Source organism: Ixodes scapularis, unplaced genomic scaffold (assembly GCF_016920785.2).
Source record: "Ixodes scapularis isolate PalLabHiFi unplaced genomic scaffold, ASM1692078v2 PGA_scaffold3__209_contigs__length_174095766, whole genome shotgun sequence".
Taxonomy (NCBI): domain Eukaryota; kingdom Metazoa; phylum Arthropoda; class Arachnida; order Ixodida; family Ixodidae; genus Ixodes; species Ixodes scapularis.
The window spans coordinates 53358634-53377277 of NW_024609868.1; the positions used below are offsets into that span (position 1 = coordinate 53358634).

At 45.0% G+C, this 18644-nt stretch overlaps 1 protein-coding gene across 1 annotated transcript in view; it reads left to right on the top strand.

The window, feature by feature from the left end:
• The window catches only part of LOC8052999 (zinc finger SWIM domain-containing protein 8), a 75501-nt gene extending 57364 nt beyond the window's left edge, over window positions 1-18137 (top strand). The window contains exons 23-27 of the mRNA XM_040218369.2: window positions 1821-2042; window positions 5351-5672; window positions 8780-8948; window positions 13107-13284; window positions 15342-18137. Of these exons, the coding sequence (XP_040074303.1) occupies window positions 1821-2042; window positions 5351-5672; window positions 8780-8948; window positions 13107-13284; window positions 15342-15561 (1111 nt within the window). The 3' untranslated portion in view covers window positions 15562-18137. The remainder of the gene's footprint in view (window positions 1-1820; window positions 2043-5350; window positions 5673-8779; window positions 8949-13106; window positions 13285-15341) is intronic.
• Window positions 18138-18644: the final 507 nt, after the last annotated feature.

Sequence of the window (18644 nt, forward strand, 5' to 3'; positions counted from 1 at the left end):
GGTCCCCAATTCCCCTAAAAATTTACCAAATGCCCCAACAAACATCGCTGAACTAGTAACCCAATTGTTAGGCCGAAACAAGTTTTTTTCTCGCAAAATTATTAAAGTTACTATTTCTGTTCACGCCACTTTTTTTCGAGCAGAAAGTTTATTGGCAACGTTGAAAAAGTGATTCCAGTGTCAGGCGGGGGTTCACTTTTTGGACGGCAGAATTTTTCCCCAACCGATAACAAGCAGTTTCGTGATGTCAAAAGAAGCGCGAAAGAAATTGTCGGCATACTTTATCTAGACTGCCTGCTCGACCTGCAAGCATGGAGGTCGAGCAGGCGATCTAGCGCAAGTAATGTTCTCATCATCAGAATTTTCGCATCGCAAGCTTCGTGCCTGCTGCACATGGGGTAACTTTGGTGCATCCCCACGTTTCACACATGCTTTAGGTTTTCCTAAAATCAGCGGATTTAGAGGTTTTCATTGGTGCTCAGCGAGTTTTTAATTGGTATTATATTGTTACGTTTTTAATTTACAAGAGGACGTCCATAACCAAATTGGACCAGACTGGAAGTGTGTCACGCGCCGTCTGCACGCGCTTCGTCGTCGTCTTCAGTGGGTTCTAGCACGCGCCTCCGCAGCACCGCTACACTATTTCCCCTCTGAGTTTTTTAGTGATGTTTCTTCGTAGGTTGGTTCATTCTGCTTAACAACCTCGCCACGTTCCATTAAAGATAGACAGTTCTTTTTGCAGGTGTCGTTGCCGATGCTCATCGCAACAGCTCCTCTACAACACCAAAATCCAGCACATTGGCGCTTTTTGAAGTTAATGTCCGGACACTTGTCACTTGGCCGCCGCTGGCTCCGGTTTTCGTCACTCCTGGTGACATGTCTAATGCCGGCACATATCATATCGGTGCAGAGCATCACTGCACATTTTCGCATTTCGAAAAGCAACACCGAAAATGAAATGTGCCGGTAAGGCCAAAGTCCAGAAGATAGAACGTTATGCTCACGACCTAATCCGCCGAATGTCCAGAACGACAGTCAGAGAAACATTCAAGTTCAGCGCGCACTTACGCGCCTCAATGCCTTGAAGCTTTGGGATGCAAATGTGGCCATAGGCCAACGCAGGATCTTCATTGCACGGCCACAGAATGGTCGTGGGGAACATGGCAAAGTGGCCACTTGTTCGTGGCGGTTCTGGCATGAAGATTTGCGGTGTCAGGCAATCCAGCCGCCAGCCATTGGCTCCATGAGACGTCGGCGCTGACCATATTGCAGAGAATAATCTTCCCGAGAGGAGCTTTCCGGGTAACTTGAGGCGCCATGCCAGAAATCCCACTTCTGACACCAAATGTTACGTTTTTAATTTACAAGAGGACGTCCATAACCAAATTAGACCAGACTGGAAGTGTGTCACGCGCCGTCTGCACGCGCTTCGTCGTCGTCTTCGGTGGGTTCTAGCACGCGCCACGGCAGCACTGCTACAATGTTTATTTTCACTCATTAAAAGTTATTTAATACATTTTATTTAATTATTTTGCTAATTAGTTGTGTGTGTTGTTTTTTTTCGGCCAACCCTGACGTCCACTGTTGCTGGCAGTTAGTTTCCAAAAAGTTTCTTTTTTTTTTTTCTCTCAACCACCCTTTCGGTAAAAATTTTTAGAAGTCTTTACTGAAACACTTGGTACATCTGCAGCAAGTCTGATTCACCTCTACCTCTCATGCAGTACTTTACGACTCGTATCCAACCAAATCCGAGCTCGCAGATTTCGAGCCTCACTGTCGTTGCGCTCACAAAGTGACGCGGTTGTCGTGGCCTCGCCCAGGTTCGAGCTGTACGAGGAGACCCACCAGGGGGGCGGGGACGCCCCGTCCCCGTCGGAGGCCGGGCCCCGCATCAGCCCGCCCCCCGTGCTGGCGTCCTCCCTGAACCCGGGGGCCGACGGACTGCCGGATGTGGCCGCCCCCTTCGTGGTCGAGGGGGTGGCTGCCGCACAGTCGCCCCAGCTGCCCATGGTGCCTCCCCTGCAGTACAGCCTGCCTTACAGGTGGGCCCTGTGTTGTACTGCAGTAGGATCAGCTATGGTTTGGTAAACCACCATTAATTCGTTGTGCTAAAAAAAATGGGAAATATTCGAGATGAAAGAAGTGGCGAGAGAGGCCAGGTACAGGAATTTTCCCATGGATGAAGAAAGAATAAAACAATTAAAACAGGGACAACACAACCACATCTTTCAACTAGCAACAGATGAGTAAACTTTCAACAGCGAGCAGCCGACTATACCCAGGAGGAGAAGGGGGGAGAAGGGAAGATAAGAAAGCGCGAAGTGCAAGTCAGAGTGGTGGGCTTATTTTCGAATTTTAGAAATTCAACTTCAGTTTTCGTCAGCAGGAGGGAAGGGTTTGACACGTTGTTTCCAAAAAAAGAAAAAATAATGTGTCAAGCCCTTCCCTCTTGCTGACGAAAACTGAGGTTGAATTTCTAAAATCCGAGATAAGCCCACCACTCTGACTTGCACTTCGCGTTTTCTTATCTTCCCTTCCCCCCCTTCTCCTCCTGGGTATAGTCGGCTGCTCGCTGTTGAAAGTTTACTCGTCTGTTGCTAGTTGAAAGATGTGGTTGTGTTGTCCATTTTAATAATTTTTTATTCTTTCTTCATCCGTGAAGCAACACACTCTTCTCCCAAGCTTAAGAATTTTCCCAGTTCTGCTGGGAATCACTAAACTTTTATATGCATCGTAACTGTTCTACAGGGTGCCCATATGTTAGTTGCTCATTTTTTACAAGGGGACGTCTTCTCTCTGCTCAGAGGTTTTGCCTCTTCATCATCCGACTCGAAAAACTACCCAACACTGTTGGTTACGTCATCGGTGATTGCGCAAAATCAAGGTCCCTCGTTTGCAAATTTATTTGGCTTTTCATTACTTGCTTTTAGGTTGTCCAACTTTCAAAGCTGATTTTAACCTTGCTTTTCTTTTTAAAAATTACACACACAGATTTGCAGATATGTGGAGTTGACTTCAAACATTATTCGAGATAAGCAAAACAAAATATATACATATACATATATATATATATATATATATTGTAAAAAGGGGAAAGGAGGTAAATGCTTTAAAACATATTTATTGGACGACGTTCCGTGCGGGGACTGCTCTTCACCAGGTCCTAATGTCGCGGTGGATATATATTCCGCCTATAGACCTTTCCAGCGTCAGTCTCGAACGAAGCGATTTACAGTGCGCGTCCCTGGTTTTGAGAGTATATGTCGGTGTTGCCTGACTGCGCTGGGCTGTGGGTTTTCTCGTCACTAGGCTGTGGCAACCTGCGTAGGCGCAATTCCGGACGCTGGTGGCAGCAAGATTGCCTCGTTTTATTTTTTGTTTTATGTTCTATGACGAAGATAATTTCTCTGAGTTTTTAAGAGAGCATTGCATTATTTTTGGGAACAAAAACAAACAAATGAAAGCCCTTATTGGCTGTGCACGACAGAACAAATGCAACTGGAATGCTTGTTTCACCTTATGTCGATCTTTTTAGCGGCACCATACACTCAGCCGTGTCAATCAAATAGGGTCTTAACTGCCTAAAATATTTGACCACACCATAGGATAGCCGAACTGCATGGGCATTCCCCGCTCACAACATGAAATTCAACGAGTCTCATCAATCGAACAACAAATATTGTACATACCTCACAGTGCCGCATAATCTGAACAGGATTTGAGAAAGGTTTCAAACAACACAGCATATTCAAAATGCAGTGTCGATGATAGTCACTTCACTAGGATCGGACAGAATCCGGCTTGTCTGAGGTACGTTTTGAAGAGCGATGCTCTTTTACACAGCGCTAAAGCAAATGAACGAACGTGTCTATTCAGTCCCCATACCCCGGACGCTATCGGCTACTTCTCGCCAAGATCGGGAACACGGCCAGCCGGGAAGGCTTTTCGGAGATTATCCAAACAGAAATAATCCTCGAAGGATGTCGAACGGCCTGCGTCGCGGGCTGCTTGATGTTCACTCCCTTCGCTCGTTTCCTGCGAAAGCCGAGCAGGCTACGAGCCCTGGCATTCCCTGGTTCTCACAGTGGAAGAAAACACAAGACCCACAAGCATCCTGAAGAGGCAAATAAAGTAAAATCTTTCAAGGAAAGCCAACAAACTCCAAATGCACAATGTAGGTGGGGAGCTGCACTGACCGGGTTTTCACAGCTCAGGCGGGTGGCAGAAATTTTTGGCTGATAGGGGTCGCTCGAGTCGAAAAATGGCGGCGGCCAGGGGGCTCTTACTGCAAAGGTCTATAGAGATCTATTTGATGGCTCAATGAAACTGAAACTGAAAACTTCAGACTTCATTGACATTTCAAGATACCGAACTTCAAGAATTGGGCTTACAAATGTGCAAATTTATTTAAGTAGTCAGGGCCATTAGCACTATAGGGGAGAGAAAGTACAATAAAAAAAATAAGAAGAAACAAAGTGCAGTTATACACTTTGATTATGACAGCTAAAAACTGTGAAAGGTGTTAATAGCCTTTCTAAACAATTCACCTTTAACAATAGGTAAGGTAGAAGCCAGAAGGTGATTTCATTCCAGAGAAGTTTTAGTGCAATAGCATTATTAAGCCACTACTCAAGATTTACAGCTATGTATATTCTGGCCTCCTAACGCACAGTAGACCATTTCAGCTCACTGCGCTCGCACCCCATTCTGCCACACGTATGGAGAGTGGCAGTATGCACTCCTTCACATTCACACCCACTTTGAAGGACTTGACGACCTTGACTTCATCCTAGGGGTCCTTCTTGAGGTCGTCCTAGAGGCCGTCCTTGTAGTCATCCTTGAGGTCGTCCTTGAGATCACCCTACAGGTTGTTCTAGAGGTTGCCCTACACGTCGTCTTTGATGTCCTTGAGGTCTTCCTAGAGGTCGTCTTTGAGGTCGCCCTAGATGTCGTCTCTGACGTTGTCCTCTAGGACGATGTTCAACCACGACATCTAGGACAACCTCAAGAACGACCTCTAGGGTGATCTCAGGGATGACAAGGATTTAGCGTCGTCTTCTATTATGCTAAATTTGGCGGGGAGTTTCCCCTCTAAATATACTGGAAAAAATTGACCACACGACCTATGCACCAATTCAGTTTCCCCGCTAAATTTGGCAGTGTGCAATGATAAATGCTATCACATTCATGGACAATCACCATTGTGGTTTCTACAAATTTGCCTCAACCATCAGTTTGCTCCCCTGTAAATTTTTTTTTCTTTTAGTTCTGCACAGATGACTTGCTGTCAGTTTGCAGGTCTAGGGAGAGCATGTTGGCAAGGTGCAATCTCAGTCTTGCCACTTTGCAGGGCCCCTCACTACCCTTCTTACCTGGGAGGCCTGCCGGCATTCCACCACCCGCACCACCTGCTGGTGGCGCAACACCCGGCCTACCTGCAGGCCCCGCCCACCTACCACTACCCTCCCCTGCCGGGCCACGCCCAGTTTTATGCGGCAGCTGCCAGCAGGCACGGGGCCCCTCCACAGGCCCCGCCCCCCGGGGCCTATGCGCACCAGATGATTGGTGTGCACGTGACCCCAATGGCGAGGGCGGTGCTGCCCATGGCCCCACCCCCTCCTCCGGCTGCCCCGCCACCTCCTGCAGCTGCGCAGGTGGGGCAAGTGCATCAGGTACGTGGCTGCCACAGGCAAGGTACAGTTGAAAGGGCCCCAGAATGGTTTGGCACCCCTTGCCAGTCTTGGGTAGTAATGCGTTACTACAATTTCGTTACTTTTTTGGTAACTTGTAACTATACAAACTACTTTTTTTAAAATGTAACTTGTAACTGTAGTTCTACAGTCGCCGACCGATTATTCGGACTTCGCTGGGACCGAAAAAACGTCCGAATAATAGAGCAGTCCGAAAAATCAGCAAATTGAAAAACTTGCCTTTATTACTTGCAAGTGGGCTTAAAAAGTTTGAAATAGTGTCTTAGTCCAGGTGCCTTGTTCCGCCGGAAGTGAGAGTTTTCTCGAAAACTCTCACTTCGAACGCCGTTGATTGGCTCAGCCGCTCCGCGACTAGATCGCAACGCAAAAAAGTCAGGTCGAGTAGCACCTGCTCAAATCGCGTCGCTTTTTGCCCGCGATGGTCGCTTTTGCGATGAAAGTTATCGTGCGACTAGATTGCATCGCCGGTGGGAACGCGCCTTTAGGTTACGCCTCCGTTTCCGTTCGGCAACTTTCTGTTAGCTTGAGAATCGCTGCCTTCTTTTCTAGCGCTATGGTCGAGTACTTTCTGTGCTTCTTAACTACAGATCAACAAATGGGGCCATGACGTCCAAGCCAGCGTTTTCCGAACGAGATCAGAGGCGCAAATTTACGAGCGCAAAATGGCGACTGGCGACGCAAAGGAACGGAAAAACAAAGCAAAATTATGATGATGATGATTATGACTTGCAGCTAAATGGGAAAAAAAAGGGCTAGCATAGCGTCACCTAGCGGTAGGACTCAGGAGTGCTCAAGTAGCGCTGCCAAACCAAGCCAATTCATTTGCAGCCAACATAGAATTCAAAATGGCCGCTTCTCTATAGTGTTTTTCGCTGATCGCTTGCGACGATTTTGTCCGAATAATCGAACTTTCGGACTTCAAGCTGTCCGAAACATTGGTCGTGAATATACACTATTTCTATGGGGTAAGTCGCGGTTCTGCCTTTAGGTCCGAAATATCGAACAAGTCCGAAATATCGGAGTTCGAAAAAACGGTCGGCGACTGTATTACTTTTTTCTGAGGTAACGATGAAAGTAACGACGTTACTTTTTGTCATTACTTTCCAGTGTTTTATGAATAATATATCGCTGAACGGGTACAATTTAGATTTGTCTTGCACCTTTCAAATTGTCTATTCCGACATTTCGAGTGTCAAGTTGGCCTTGCACAAACTTGTGAATACGTTCTTTCTCACGAGTCACGACCCGAATATAGCCACGTGTAGATATCATGAAAAAAATCTAGTTATCTTTACGCACATGCTTGTATTTTGTGACTGAACACTTACATTTTAATGTCTTGAAGCACTATCTATTTTGTGGTTTTTCTTCTTTCTGTGAAAATGCTTTTCAATCGGGTGAATCAACCGTGAAACAACAATACACGTGGAGGGCACTGCGCATGTTTCATATTTTGATTAGCGCCACTATGACGTGGAAATTTTCAAGCACTAATTTCAAGAAGCAACTTCTACTGTTACAATATGAAGTAAAAAGCGTACTGTCTAATTTCATGCAATGAAACTTGGTGACGGGAATTTTCTAGTTTTTCCTATTTTTTTGTGTTATAGAAAAGTAACTGAAAAGTAATGTCGTTACTTTTTAAAAGTAACTGTATCTGTAACGAGTTACTCCTTTGTTGCGGAAACCGTAACGGTAACTTCGCTTCTTTTTTCTGAAAGTAACTGTAACTAATTACTTTTAAAAGTAACTTACCCAAGACTGTCCCTTGCTAGTTTCCTTTTATTTAGGAAAATAAAAAATTCGATGCAATATCTGTAGACGTGGAGGAGGCTTGCTGTGGATAAAAAGGAGGGAGTAGATGTTTGTACAAATGTGAGGACAAGCACTCGTTTTTAGAGGTATCGGAACTTTGTCTACGTCAGCTGTTGTGCACATTCCAGTTCATGTGTTATTATACGACAATACTTTATGTCCACTTTGTGGGCAGACCATGAGGGGTGAGGAATACAAGAACAAAGGCTACGTAGTCATAGTTTGTTCAGCTTTGAATGTTCACACAAGAATGGGATGGTGCAAACAACAAAGAAAATTTTGGTTGGAGGGAACAAAAATAAAATCCATCTCTGGCGTAGACCAAACTCGGAACCATCTTCTCTTTATCCACAGTTTCATTAGAAGTATTTTGCCTGAAACACATCTCCGTCTCGCATATTTATGGCGCCTTTTAATGCTAAATGTGTTTTACGAGTCATTTTCTATGAGAAAATTGACGTAAATGAGCATTGGGAATGAGCGTCAGGAACGATTGACATTAATGAGCGATAAGCTGGGAGCTTCGGGGAAAGTGGGGTGTGCACTCCCCCAGTACGTTCTGGTAAAACTCCCCTCTCCTGCTCAAGCTTGCCAAAATGACAAAAAAACTGTACAAAAATAAAAAAAACACACAATAAAAAGGATGAAAAATTAGCACAAACACACACATAGTTCAGTTTGTGAGGGAGACATTTTGCGCTCCCTAATCTTTGTCAGAATGATCGAGCTCTTATAACTTTTTCGGTCCCTCACCTCGTCATTGGTCGTACGTCGTCCGGAAAGCTTCTACGACCGGTGCTTTAACCTGTTTTTGGTCCCTCGACGTCTGCCTCGTTATGTCGCAGCCGTTTTATGTTGTAGCTTGTCGTGACCTTGGCATTGGAGGCGAATACAACAGATGCTAGTTCCGCTGTAACTCGCTCTGCACCTGGTCAGTCGACAGAAAATATGGTAACCGCGGGTTAGGATGCCGCCATGACAGCGATGCCGGAGTCCCCGTTTTTTTTTCTGCCACTTCTACGGCCAACTGTCGCTGTTGCAATCCAGAGGCTACCGGCTTCCGCTAAATATTTCGTAGCCACTCTGGGACCGCTGCGTCCTATACCGCGTGTGGTATAGGATGCTGAGGATGCCGATTGGAGACGCAATCCAAGCGCACTACTGGAAGGGACAGAAAGCGACCCCCAGGAAGGATCAGGGGTGGCGTGCTTCACATTCATGACGGCTCTGTCCTCTCCTGCCCACTCTCCCAGCTGAACCAGACGCAGCTCAACTACCTGCTGTCTGCCTACCGGGTGGGGCTGCTTGCCATGGAGACCCTGGCCCGCCGCGTTCACGACGACCGGCCCCAGGCCAAGTACGCCCGGAACCCGCCCTACGGGGAGGATGTCAAGTGGCTTCTAGGAGTGGCCAAGAAGCTAGGTATGACGCCCCCCCCTCCCCCTTCTTCTTTGGCTTGTTGTCTTTGGCTGCATCTCGTCCACTCTTAAAACTTGGAGCCAATCTTATTACATAAGTTATTATTACATAAGGGGTACTCCCCTTATTACATAAGGGGAGTACCCCCACGGAGGGGGTACTCCCCTCTCCTGCTCAAGCTTGCACCTATCGTTTGAAGTGGCATCAAGAGCTATCTGTATGAAAATTTCAGGGTACATTTGTAGCATGTATATAAGATTAACTGCTCAGTTTCATAAACCTGTGCTCATGGGTTCTTACGTTACATATTTTATAATGCGATAGCATTCTTTAGCTACCCCCCCCCCCCCCCCCTTTTCCGGATTTCTTGGACTTTCTGGCCCCCTAATGCGCAGTAGGTATGCAGTAGACCATTTCAGCTCTAAAGATGGCAAAAGGTGAAATGGAGTTGACAAAGCGCAGGAGCAAGCAGACAACGCAAGGTGGCGAGACGCCTCGCGTCGTTGGAGTCTCCAGTATGGAGTTCACACACAGCCTAGAAATCTAAAAAGGCTTGATGCCACCAAATACAGGAACAAACATGCATACTTTTATTTGTCACAAAGGCCATTGTCTATTTTAAATAACAAATGCGAAGCGAAAAAAAAAAAATATATTTTAAGGGGGGACATAGCCTCGGAATTCAAAATTTTCAGAAAAAAACGTTTTTTTCAAAAATGGTATGGTTATGCTTATTAACTTCCAAAGAATGGTTTCAGAAACTTTCATTTATAAACATGCAGGATTTATCTCAGAATAAATTATTTTCAACATGTCGGCAGCCCTCCGAGTCAGCAGGGAGCAAGTTTTTTGCGTTTCTCATTTAGCGCTGCTTGATACTCGTTTAGCCTAGCCAGAACATTTCACCCTCATTGGAAGTGCCATTTACTCTAGATTTAGCCCATAGAAGCTTTCGGAGTTTACAAGTATCAATGGCCTGGAGGACCCTATACATCCAAACAGAAAAAATTCTGAAAATTTGGTATGATCAATTTTATTGGTTGAGACCTGAAACAGAATTTACAATTGGTCCTTCCCGCTGATGTAATATTGTGTCGTCTTCAGTAACGCCCCTTTACAGTATCTCCCATTTCAGATCCTATTCCTGCTTTGCTGCTCTTTCTCTGTGTGATTTGCCTCTTAGTTCTTGCAAGTCTATCTATCAGGGAATGCCTGCTACAAAAGTTAGTGAGCCTACAAACAACACAAATTGGTAGCTATTGCCAGGGGAACAGGGAAGTCTCAAAGCGGGAGGTTCTAACAATGCGCCATGTGAATTTTGCCTACCTCGGACTCACAGAAAAGAAAGAAACCTAAAGTTGAAACTTCAAATGCATTTTTCTCAGTTTGACTTTTTGGCAGGAAATGTGGTATGAGGAAATGTATCATAGGACATTTTGAAAGTGTGAAGATTTCATTCAGTGGTGTCCTTGACTGAAATTTCCTGAGGAACAAGTTAAGGCACTCATAATCTGAAAAAGCTAAATTCTTCATGACCAAAACTGAATATTTTAAAACTCAGAAATTTGTTAAAATCGTTTGTTCATATTGGGTTTTATTGTTTTTCTCTAGAATTGCATTTTCTACAATTAATTTTTACCTTAACTTGCACTATGGGTACTCTACTTCACGTTAAACCAAACATTTTGTGGATTGCAATTATTATTTTTCTTAAATACATTTCCTAATACAGTAACTTTTTTCTGGAGCTTGTTAAGCATAGTATGTTGTAGAATTGGCTAATAAGACTGAAACTTTAGATGTCATCAATCCTAATGGGGTTCAATTCACCCTGAAAGTTTGAATCAATTTGAGACATTGGTTCAAAAGTTGACCCTCCCAGGCCATGTCCCGCCTTAAAAAGCCTGTATGGAAAAATTGTCATAAAATAAATGCACAACAAAAAAAATTTAAAGCTATATTTACGGCGCGAAAGAAATTTATAGTTGGCGCCCGTGGTAGCCGCCACTAGTCACGCGGTAGACCTGTACGCTGCCGCTGCCACTGCCACAAGTTACGTTGGGGCCGTTAGGCGCTACCGCTTAAGTCCCCAGAACCCTCGCACCGCAGCCGCACGCTGAGCGTGGCGCGCTCAGCGTGCTGAACGCTGAGCGCCGGCTGAACGCTTTTCTCCAAAATGCCGCTGAAAGGGAACACTCCGGCACGCCGCCACCGTCAATTTCTGATCAGTGCTCAGGTCTATCACGTGGCGCTTGCGCTCTTTCAGGAGGTTCCTATAGACCTTTTCTGCAAGTGCGCCGCCATCTTGAATTGACGTCACTTCCAGTATGGGCGAAAACATTGTTTTGCCTTTGCCACGCCAATAGGAGGCATTTAGGATATAAGCGTAACCGTCACACTTTCTCGTTTTGCCTTCCCTTTATTTTTTTACTATTTGCAGGTTGAAACGTTTTAGTATTTTTTCGTCGCCCGTACCGGATACGCCTATTAGGTGGCTGGGGACGAGAGTACACAGAAAAGGTCTATGGGCTTTAATAGTTACTTATTAATCTTAATTTTTTTGTTCCACTTATAACAAAGAATAATGAGTAACTCTTAGAGCCCATAGGAAACTCCTGAAAGAGCACAGCACCACGTGACTATAGCGGCCAGTCACGTGACTATAGCAACCACTTTTTTGCGGGCTCCCATGGGCACTAGCTACAAATTAGTTTTGCGCCATAAATATAGCTCTAAAAAATTATTTCTTTTTAATTGTAAATTTATTTTGACATTCTTTTTCCATCCAGGCTCTTTAAAGAAAAAATGTTTTTCCTTTGCATATACCTTTTAAGCAGTGTGCTTGACTGCCGAGGTTCCCCAGACTTTTTCAACATTTAATTTTATTGGCGCCGAACAGGAAAAAGTGGACTCTGAATTGATGCCAATCGTTCTCTGTGGATCTAAATCTACAAGTTAGAACGCCTCCTTCCCTCTCTCTCTCCACTTTTTATACTTTCCTTTCCCCACAATACGCTATGCCCTTTGCAACCAGAGAAAAAAGACACCTTTGTTTTACCTAGATGTGGAACAAACTACAGCTTTACTATGTTACGGTATATCTTGCCAATGTTTTTGAATATGCCTCTATGTGATCACCTGAGTGATAAGCATTCTTCTGTCCTCCAGAACGCTTTTCTTCTATAATTTCTCTGTACTTCAGCTATGTGTAACATGCTGTAAACAACTTATTTTTCGCAGGCTCAATATTTTGCGATTTAGGGCAAAGCTGAAGTTTTGGAATAATTCACGGGTCCTCATTTTCGCGATCTGGTGGGATCTCAATATAGATTCCGATGTGCTTACTTTTTACCGGAATTGTTTGTGAAAACTATTTTTTGTGAACTGTAGGTGATTCGCGAAATTCACAAAAATTAGGTTCTTGCTAAAATTAAGTCGTTTACAGTATATAATATTTGCACAAAACTATGTGTACCTCAATATACCTTTCATTTTCTTTATATTTTTTTTCTATACCGCAATTACACTGCTGACTTGAAAGGGTGGCGATGCCCGTCAAGCAGTGGGTGACACTGCTTTTTTCTCGCCACCCTCAGTTTGTGTTTCAAGCTGAAATAAACACCGATTCATTGATTGATCTTCCTCTTCCCTCCAAACTCCTCATCAGTGCCTACTCACCTATACCCTATCTCACAAACTTCTGCAGGCAGACAAATGCGTGGGCACAAGTGCGTGGCTTTGGAACTTGCTTCCTCCGGACAAGTTCAAGTGCGAACAAAAGCATTCTGCTGAGCTAGGCTTGGACCCTTGTGCCTTGGTCTTTACTGCAGACATTTGTGATATGGAGTATAGTGCAATCCACTTATAATAATAATGAGAAAACCCAATATTTCAATCGTTATAACCAATTTTCCTTGTATCTTGTCTAGAAACTAATTGTTTTCAGTCTACAAACTGATCGTTATAAGTGGTGCATCATTATATATGGTATTGTTATAAGTGGATTCCACTGTATATCTGTTCTAGAAGTGCTAATTGTATTGGGCATTTGCCAACTGTCTGCTATCGAGAAAGACCCTTGTATGATTGAAAGAAAGCTTGCGATAAACCTTGGTGCGCTAAATGAGCAGCCTTCTGACACGTCTTTTTTTTGCTGTGCAGGTACCTCATATTTGCAGGAGTTCTGCATCTGTACAGTGAACAGCGTTGCCAGTCCATTTGTGTTGTATGAAATTGTGACGGACACTGCGCACCACTTGACGCGCTCCAATTCTGCCACGGTATCCATGCCAGTTCGATCTCACGTCCTCACGCCTCTCATTCAGAAGTGCCAGCAAATGTGAGTGTGGAGTCACTATTGGTTGTTTCACTCGAGAAGAGTTTCATGTTGACTGCAGAAACTTTTCGTGGGGTGACGAGAGTTTGAAATGACAGTACAGTTCATCCTTTTTAGATTCAAGCTTAAGGGGAGGCACTCCCTTGGAGGGTCTACTTTTTAAGTATTTGTGCCAAGTGAATGAAATTTTTAGGGTATGTTGAACGTCAAAACTTAGGAGGCTACACTAACTTTCAACCCAAAAGGTTTATTTTTTGACAAGTTACAGCCTTATTCGTTGAAAAAAATTTACATGTAGCAGTGCCAAAGGAAAAAAACTATCGTTTCAAAATATGAATAAAAAGGCACAATTTCTTTGTTGGGATATAACACTGAATGACTAAACTAATCGGTAGTAGGCTTGAAATAATTCTTAAGGCCATATTTCACGTAAAAATTAACTTTCAATAATGGTATGAATTTTTAATTTTTTTCTTGTTTCACAAACGTCAACATTTTTGTGTGAAGAAATAACAATTTGCAAAAAGTAAGCGCATAGCCGAGTTCTCCAGTAAATTTCATGCCAAAAAAGCCATACATTAGACTTGGGGGCGCTTAACTCATCGAACGATAGTTTTAGAGCTGTGAAAAAATGGTGAAAACATGAAGCTGAGAAAAACGGGTTTGAAAGTTCGAACAGTGTTTTAGTTTAGATGGGGCTTGCCATTTCATCTAAAATGCTCGAGGGGCATATGTGACTCCTTCCTCTGCACGGTCCCTCCGTGCCTTGGCCACAGCTTCCATCTTCCTTTTTTTGTGGGACATCTTGGAGGACTCGAACGCTTTCACTTGGGCCTTCGCAACCTTCATCTTGGTGGCCCTCTCTCCATATGACGCTTGGTAGCTCCCTGGCTGTATGCCCATTTCCAACAGAGCTTCCTGATTCGCTAGGACGAGCCACGTCACGTGGCTCGTCCTAGCGAATGAGAGCTCTTGTTTCGCCAGCTTGACCAATAAGAGCGTGCACAGCTATGTTTTCTATGGGGTTTTACGGTCTACGAGCACGATATCGTGAACAATGCTGCGAACAGAACGAAAGAGGGCGAGACGCTCATTCCAACGAGGGGGGCCTGTCCATGCTAGTCCTAAGAAATGCGGAGGGAGCGCGCTTTGAAAATGGCACATTTTTGTAATCGGCCACGTCGTTTGCGCACACGTGTGGCCGCCAGCACTTCGAAAATAATTTATTTCGGAGTAAATACTTTACTTACAGGAATAAAATTTTTGGACAGCATTCTTTATGAGTTGTAGAAGCTGGTCAGCCTATTTTCCAAAAATGTGACTTTTTTGAAAAAATCACCATTCCTAGGCCGTGCCTCCCCTTAATGAGATAGTAGATTTTATTTGAATTATCGGAGGTTCGAACTCTGAATCACTGGGGATCGGAAAAATTGTTTAAATGAACTTAAGCTTGTATAAACTAGAACTTTTTGTATTTTTGAAAAGTGAAATGTTTCAAAATATGTGCTATACCAAAATGAAGCTCTGTCAAATATTATTCTAATTTACACTATTTTTTTTTTTTCTAATTTTCGGTTTGACTTGCCAAGGGGCATAAACTGTACCCCGGCTTTGTAATGGTTTTTAAAGGAGGCACTGAAGTTGTTTTTGAGATAGTCTTTTTACGGCACAGGCTCAATCTATGCACCCTAGAAAACCAAAAATGACAATCGTGCATGTGTTTTCCCCTATTAAAATACGACCATATGTCCTTTTTCTGAGATATATCTCCAAAAAGGTGAATATTGCTGTTTGGTTGCACTTTTAATAGTGGAAAAGGCCACGGATATTTGTAATTTTGAGACTTTTAGGATGCTTAAGACGTGTAGATTGAGTGGGGCTTAAAATGACGATTTCAAATGACCGCTTTAACTTTCCTCTTGTTTGTTCGTCTCTTCCCCACAACCTTGGTATATTTCTGTTCATATCATTTGTCTTTATACAAGGTTGAATTGGTCCTTAATCTTTAATGCTTGATCGTCGGTAAATTTTTGCCACCTGTTCTGCTTTGTTTTGCACAGGTTCATTGCCTGCACCCACACCAAAATGTACCACATCACGCCAGCCGAGTACGACGAGTTCATCAACATCCTGCGTAGTGCACGAATGGCCTTCATGCTCACACCCGGAGGCATGGTGCAGTTCACGGAGCTCCTGCACAGCCTCCGGCGTTCCAAGTCCTGCAAGAAGGACTTATGGCAGCGCATCAGCAACCTGGTGTCGACCACGCCTCCCATCTGACGCCACCACAGCCTCCTAGGCACACACAATTGATTGCCCGCCTCTTCTGCACCGTTTTCTGCCGTCGCCGCTCCTTGTCGTGCCGCTTCTACTTTGGGATTTCCGTTCAATGCGTGCCTCGTCTGTTCCGTTGGCGTCTTTCCATCTGCTACCGCTTGTGACAGTGTTGTGCGGGTTCAAGGAGCGTGCTGCTAGGGTCTGTGCCGAAACGGGTGTCGCCGCTGCTTGCCTCGGCTCATCGAAACTGTGTACTCGAAAAAGAAAAAAGAAAAAAATACTCTTTATAATTTATTATACACTGACTGCTCGTTTGTGCCCCCCGACTGGTGAACTACGGTACGGTGCTCTTCTCTGCTTGGACGGTGTACGCGGCAACCACCTCCTCTGCTGTCCTCCTCCTGCCCGAAGGACCGAACCTTGTTGCGAGGGACAATTGTTCCGTGCTGCTCTCACTCGATTTCGGTGGGCCTCCGACGGAAAGCTGTGCTGGTGCTGCGAGCCTTGGTGCTTGTGTATCAAGCGCTGGGCTTGTCGAAACTGAGTTCAAGCGAGGCGCTGCGCGAATGGGCTTTGCGCCGTTCTTTCTATGGCTAAACACTGGTTCGTCACTCCTCTCGTGTGCTGTTCACTTTCTTCTTGTTTGTGGGTGCATTGTGCTGTTTAGTTTGTTTTTGAAAGAGGGAGGGAGAAAGGGAGGTCGAGTGTACATATATTTGATTTTGCTCAAGAAGAATGAGAAGCAAAACTATTGGAAAACAGCCTGCCCCAAACGAGAACTTCCTTTTTTTTTTTTTGTACTCGTTTATTGCTTTGTGATGTCTTTCTTAAGCTTCAGTTGCCTTTTAATTTTTCCGGGTGTCGATGTGACAGACCACCCTATCTCTTTCCTTGCCTGTTAACCTTTATTTTATTTGTTTCTGTACTCTTTCGTTGCTCCGTGATGTATTTCTTAAGTTTCAGTTGTGTTTTAGTTTTTCATGGTGCGGACATGACTAACCAGCCCATCTCTTTCCTTGCCTGCCTTGTCCTTGGCATCGAAGCGCACATGTAGCGTGACAAGTGGTGTCCGAGGAATGCGGCATAAGAAGAGCGCCGTCTGCAAACAAGAAAGACTGGGAGAAAGCTGAGAGACGTGGTTGCAAAAGCTCCAGCTTTGCAAAAGAGTAGCAAACAACAGAGACTCGCCGCTGTCGTCGTCGCTCCAAGAATGGGCAGAGACTGGCTTCTAATTGATCTCGTGCGGAGACCTCCTGTCGTGCACCCATCCAGGCAGGGGCGCACCACTCGCACCCGACGCCTGTGCGCGACACATCCTGTACACAGTTGCATACCCACGTCGAATCTCTGCCCTGCCTTCTGCAAGCATGGCCCCCGTGCCACCATCTGCCGTGGCTCATTGGAAGGTGTTACTGCTCCGGCAACTTCCGAGGGGCGGGGCCCGGACAGTGCAAGGCTGAGAGTTTTGGAGCTATTTTTCATGGTACATCAGTGCTCAAGTTGTGGTGAAGCAGAGTTTTTCCAGTGTCTGGTGGTGTTTGTTGTTTCCCCCCCTTCCCCCGTTTGTTGTTGTTTACTGTTGTGGTGACGATGGTGGTGTTTTGAGTATGTTGTAGCGACCATTGCTCTTTTTTGTTTTCACATAATTGCCATTATAACTATATTGTCATTATAAACCATGTGACCATACATTGCATCCATCAGCGCATGTGCGTGCTACGGGAATGGGGGCTCTTACGGCACCCTGTTCCCGGCTGTGTTTTAGTGTAATTTGTCATTGGAGAACGATCGGAGAGGTGGCAGGCAGCGTAGTTGCTTGCAGTGTAAGGCTGAGTGCGGTAGATTTACAAGCAGTTCTCCTTGCCTTTTGGTTGCAGTTTGGCTGTGCACTTGCAGAGTTCTCAGTTCAAAGTTGCAAGGTCGAACCTTACACCTGGGTGCCTGGAATCTTCTTTTTCTGGCCAGTTGTGTTTTTGGAGTTGTATTTCAATCTGCTACGAACCAGGGATAGAACAACAATTTCCCGTTGGGGTGTAAAGGCACGAGCTACTGTTTCTTTTGAATTAAATCGAATAATTTGTGCTTGAAAATGTGTTTGTGCAAGTAGGCTGAACTGTCTTGATTCATGCTTGTAGCTTTACGCACAACAACTGGTCAGAACTGGCTGCATATGGTTAAGAAAAGCGATGCATTCACGATTCCATCATTGGCTTCTTGGACTACTTAAAGCTTGCTTCAATGGGATATTGTGTTTTTTAAGGTTCTTCAGAAAGAACAGTTTCTAACCCGTCCACAAAGCAACCTTCCCAATGTTCATGAGACATCCCACATGTGCACGCATAGTGCTGAAGGGGGGAAAAAAACATACATGCAGCATGACTAGCATATTCATTATGACAGAGAGCTGCGGATCTTGTATCTGTTTGTGTGACTTTGTGATATTATTTATCGAATTTGTTTAAGTTCTAATGCTTCTTCCTTTTGCTACCATTTCCAAGCATATTAGTGTACGTTTTAACGATCTTGTGACTGTCACTGTCTTAGCATTTCATCCTAGAATAAATTTTTCTATGTTACGACTGGATGTTTTCTTCTTTGTGGGTGCATCGTGCCATCGTGCCCACCGACCCGTGCCCACCTCTACCTTGTCGATCGTGCCTGCACTAAGACCGTAGAGACTTGCTGCGGGTCGCTTGGGGGCGCCGGATGCGGAGACCTAGAGAACTGGGTCGGCTGGCTTCTGCTGGGCAAGCGGGATCGGTGACGGATCAGTGGCCGAATCGGCCAAGCTCGGAGCATGTGGAGCGAAAGCAGGCGCTGCGGAACCCAGGGATTTGGGTTCCCCTGCTCTTTTCGATCTGGATGAGCATCGTACCGGCGTGCGGTCGTGTACCACTACTGCGTGGTGCACGCGAAAGACCCCAGCCTAACGGTTGTACTGCACGGGCTAAATTTCTCATCTACAGCGAGTGACTCGTTGCAGCTTTGAAATGGCTGACCAACTAGTAGTTTGGGAAGGCCGGAGCGAAGGTTTCCGCGGCGCGAAAAATCGCGGAGGGTTTGCGTTCGACACTGGACAGGGGGTG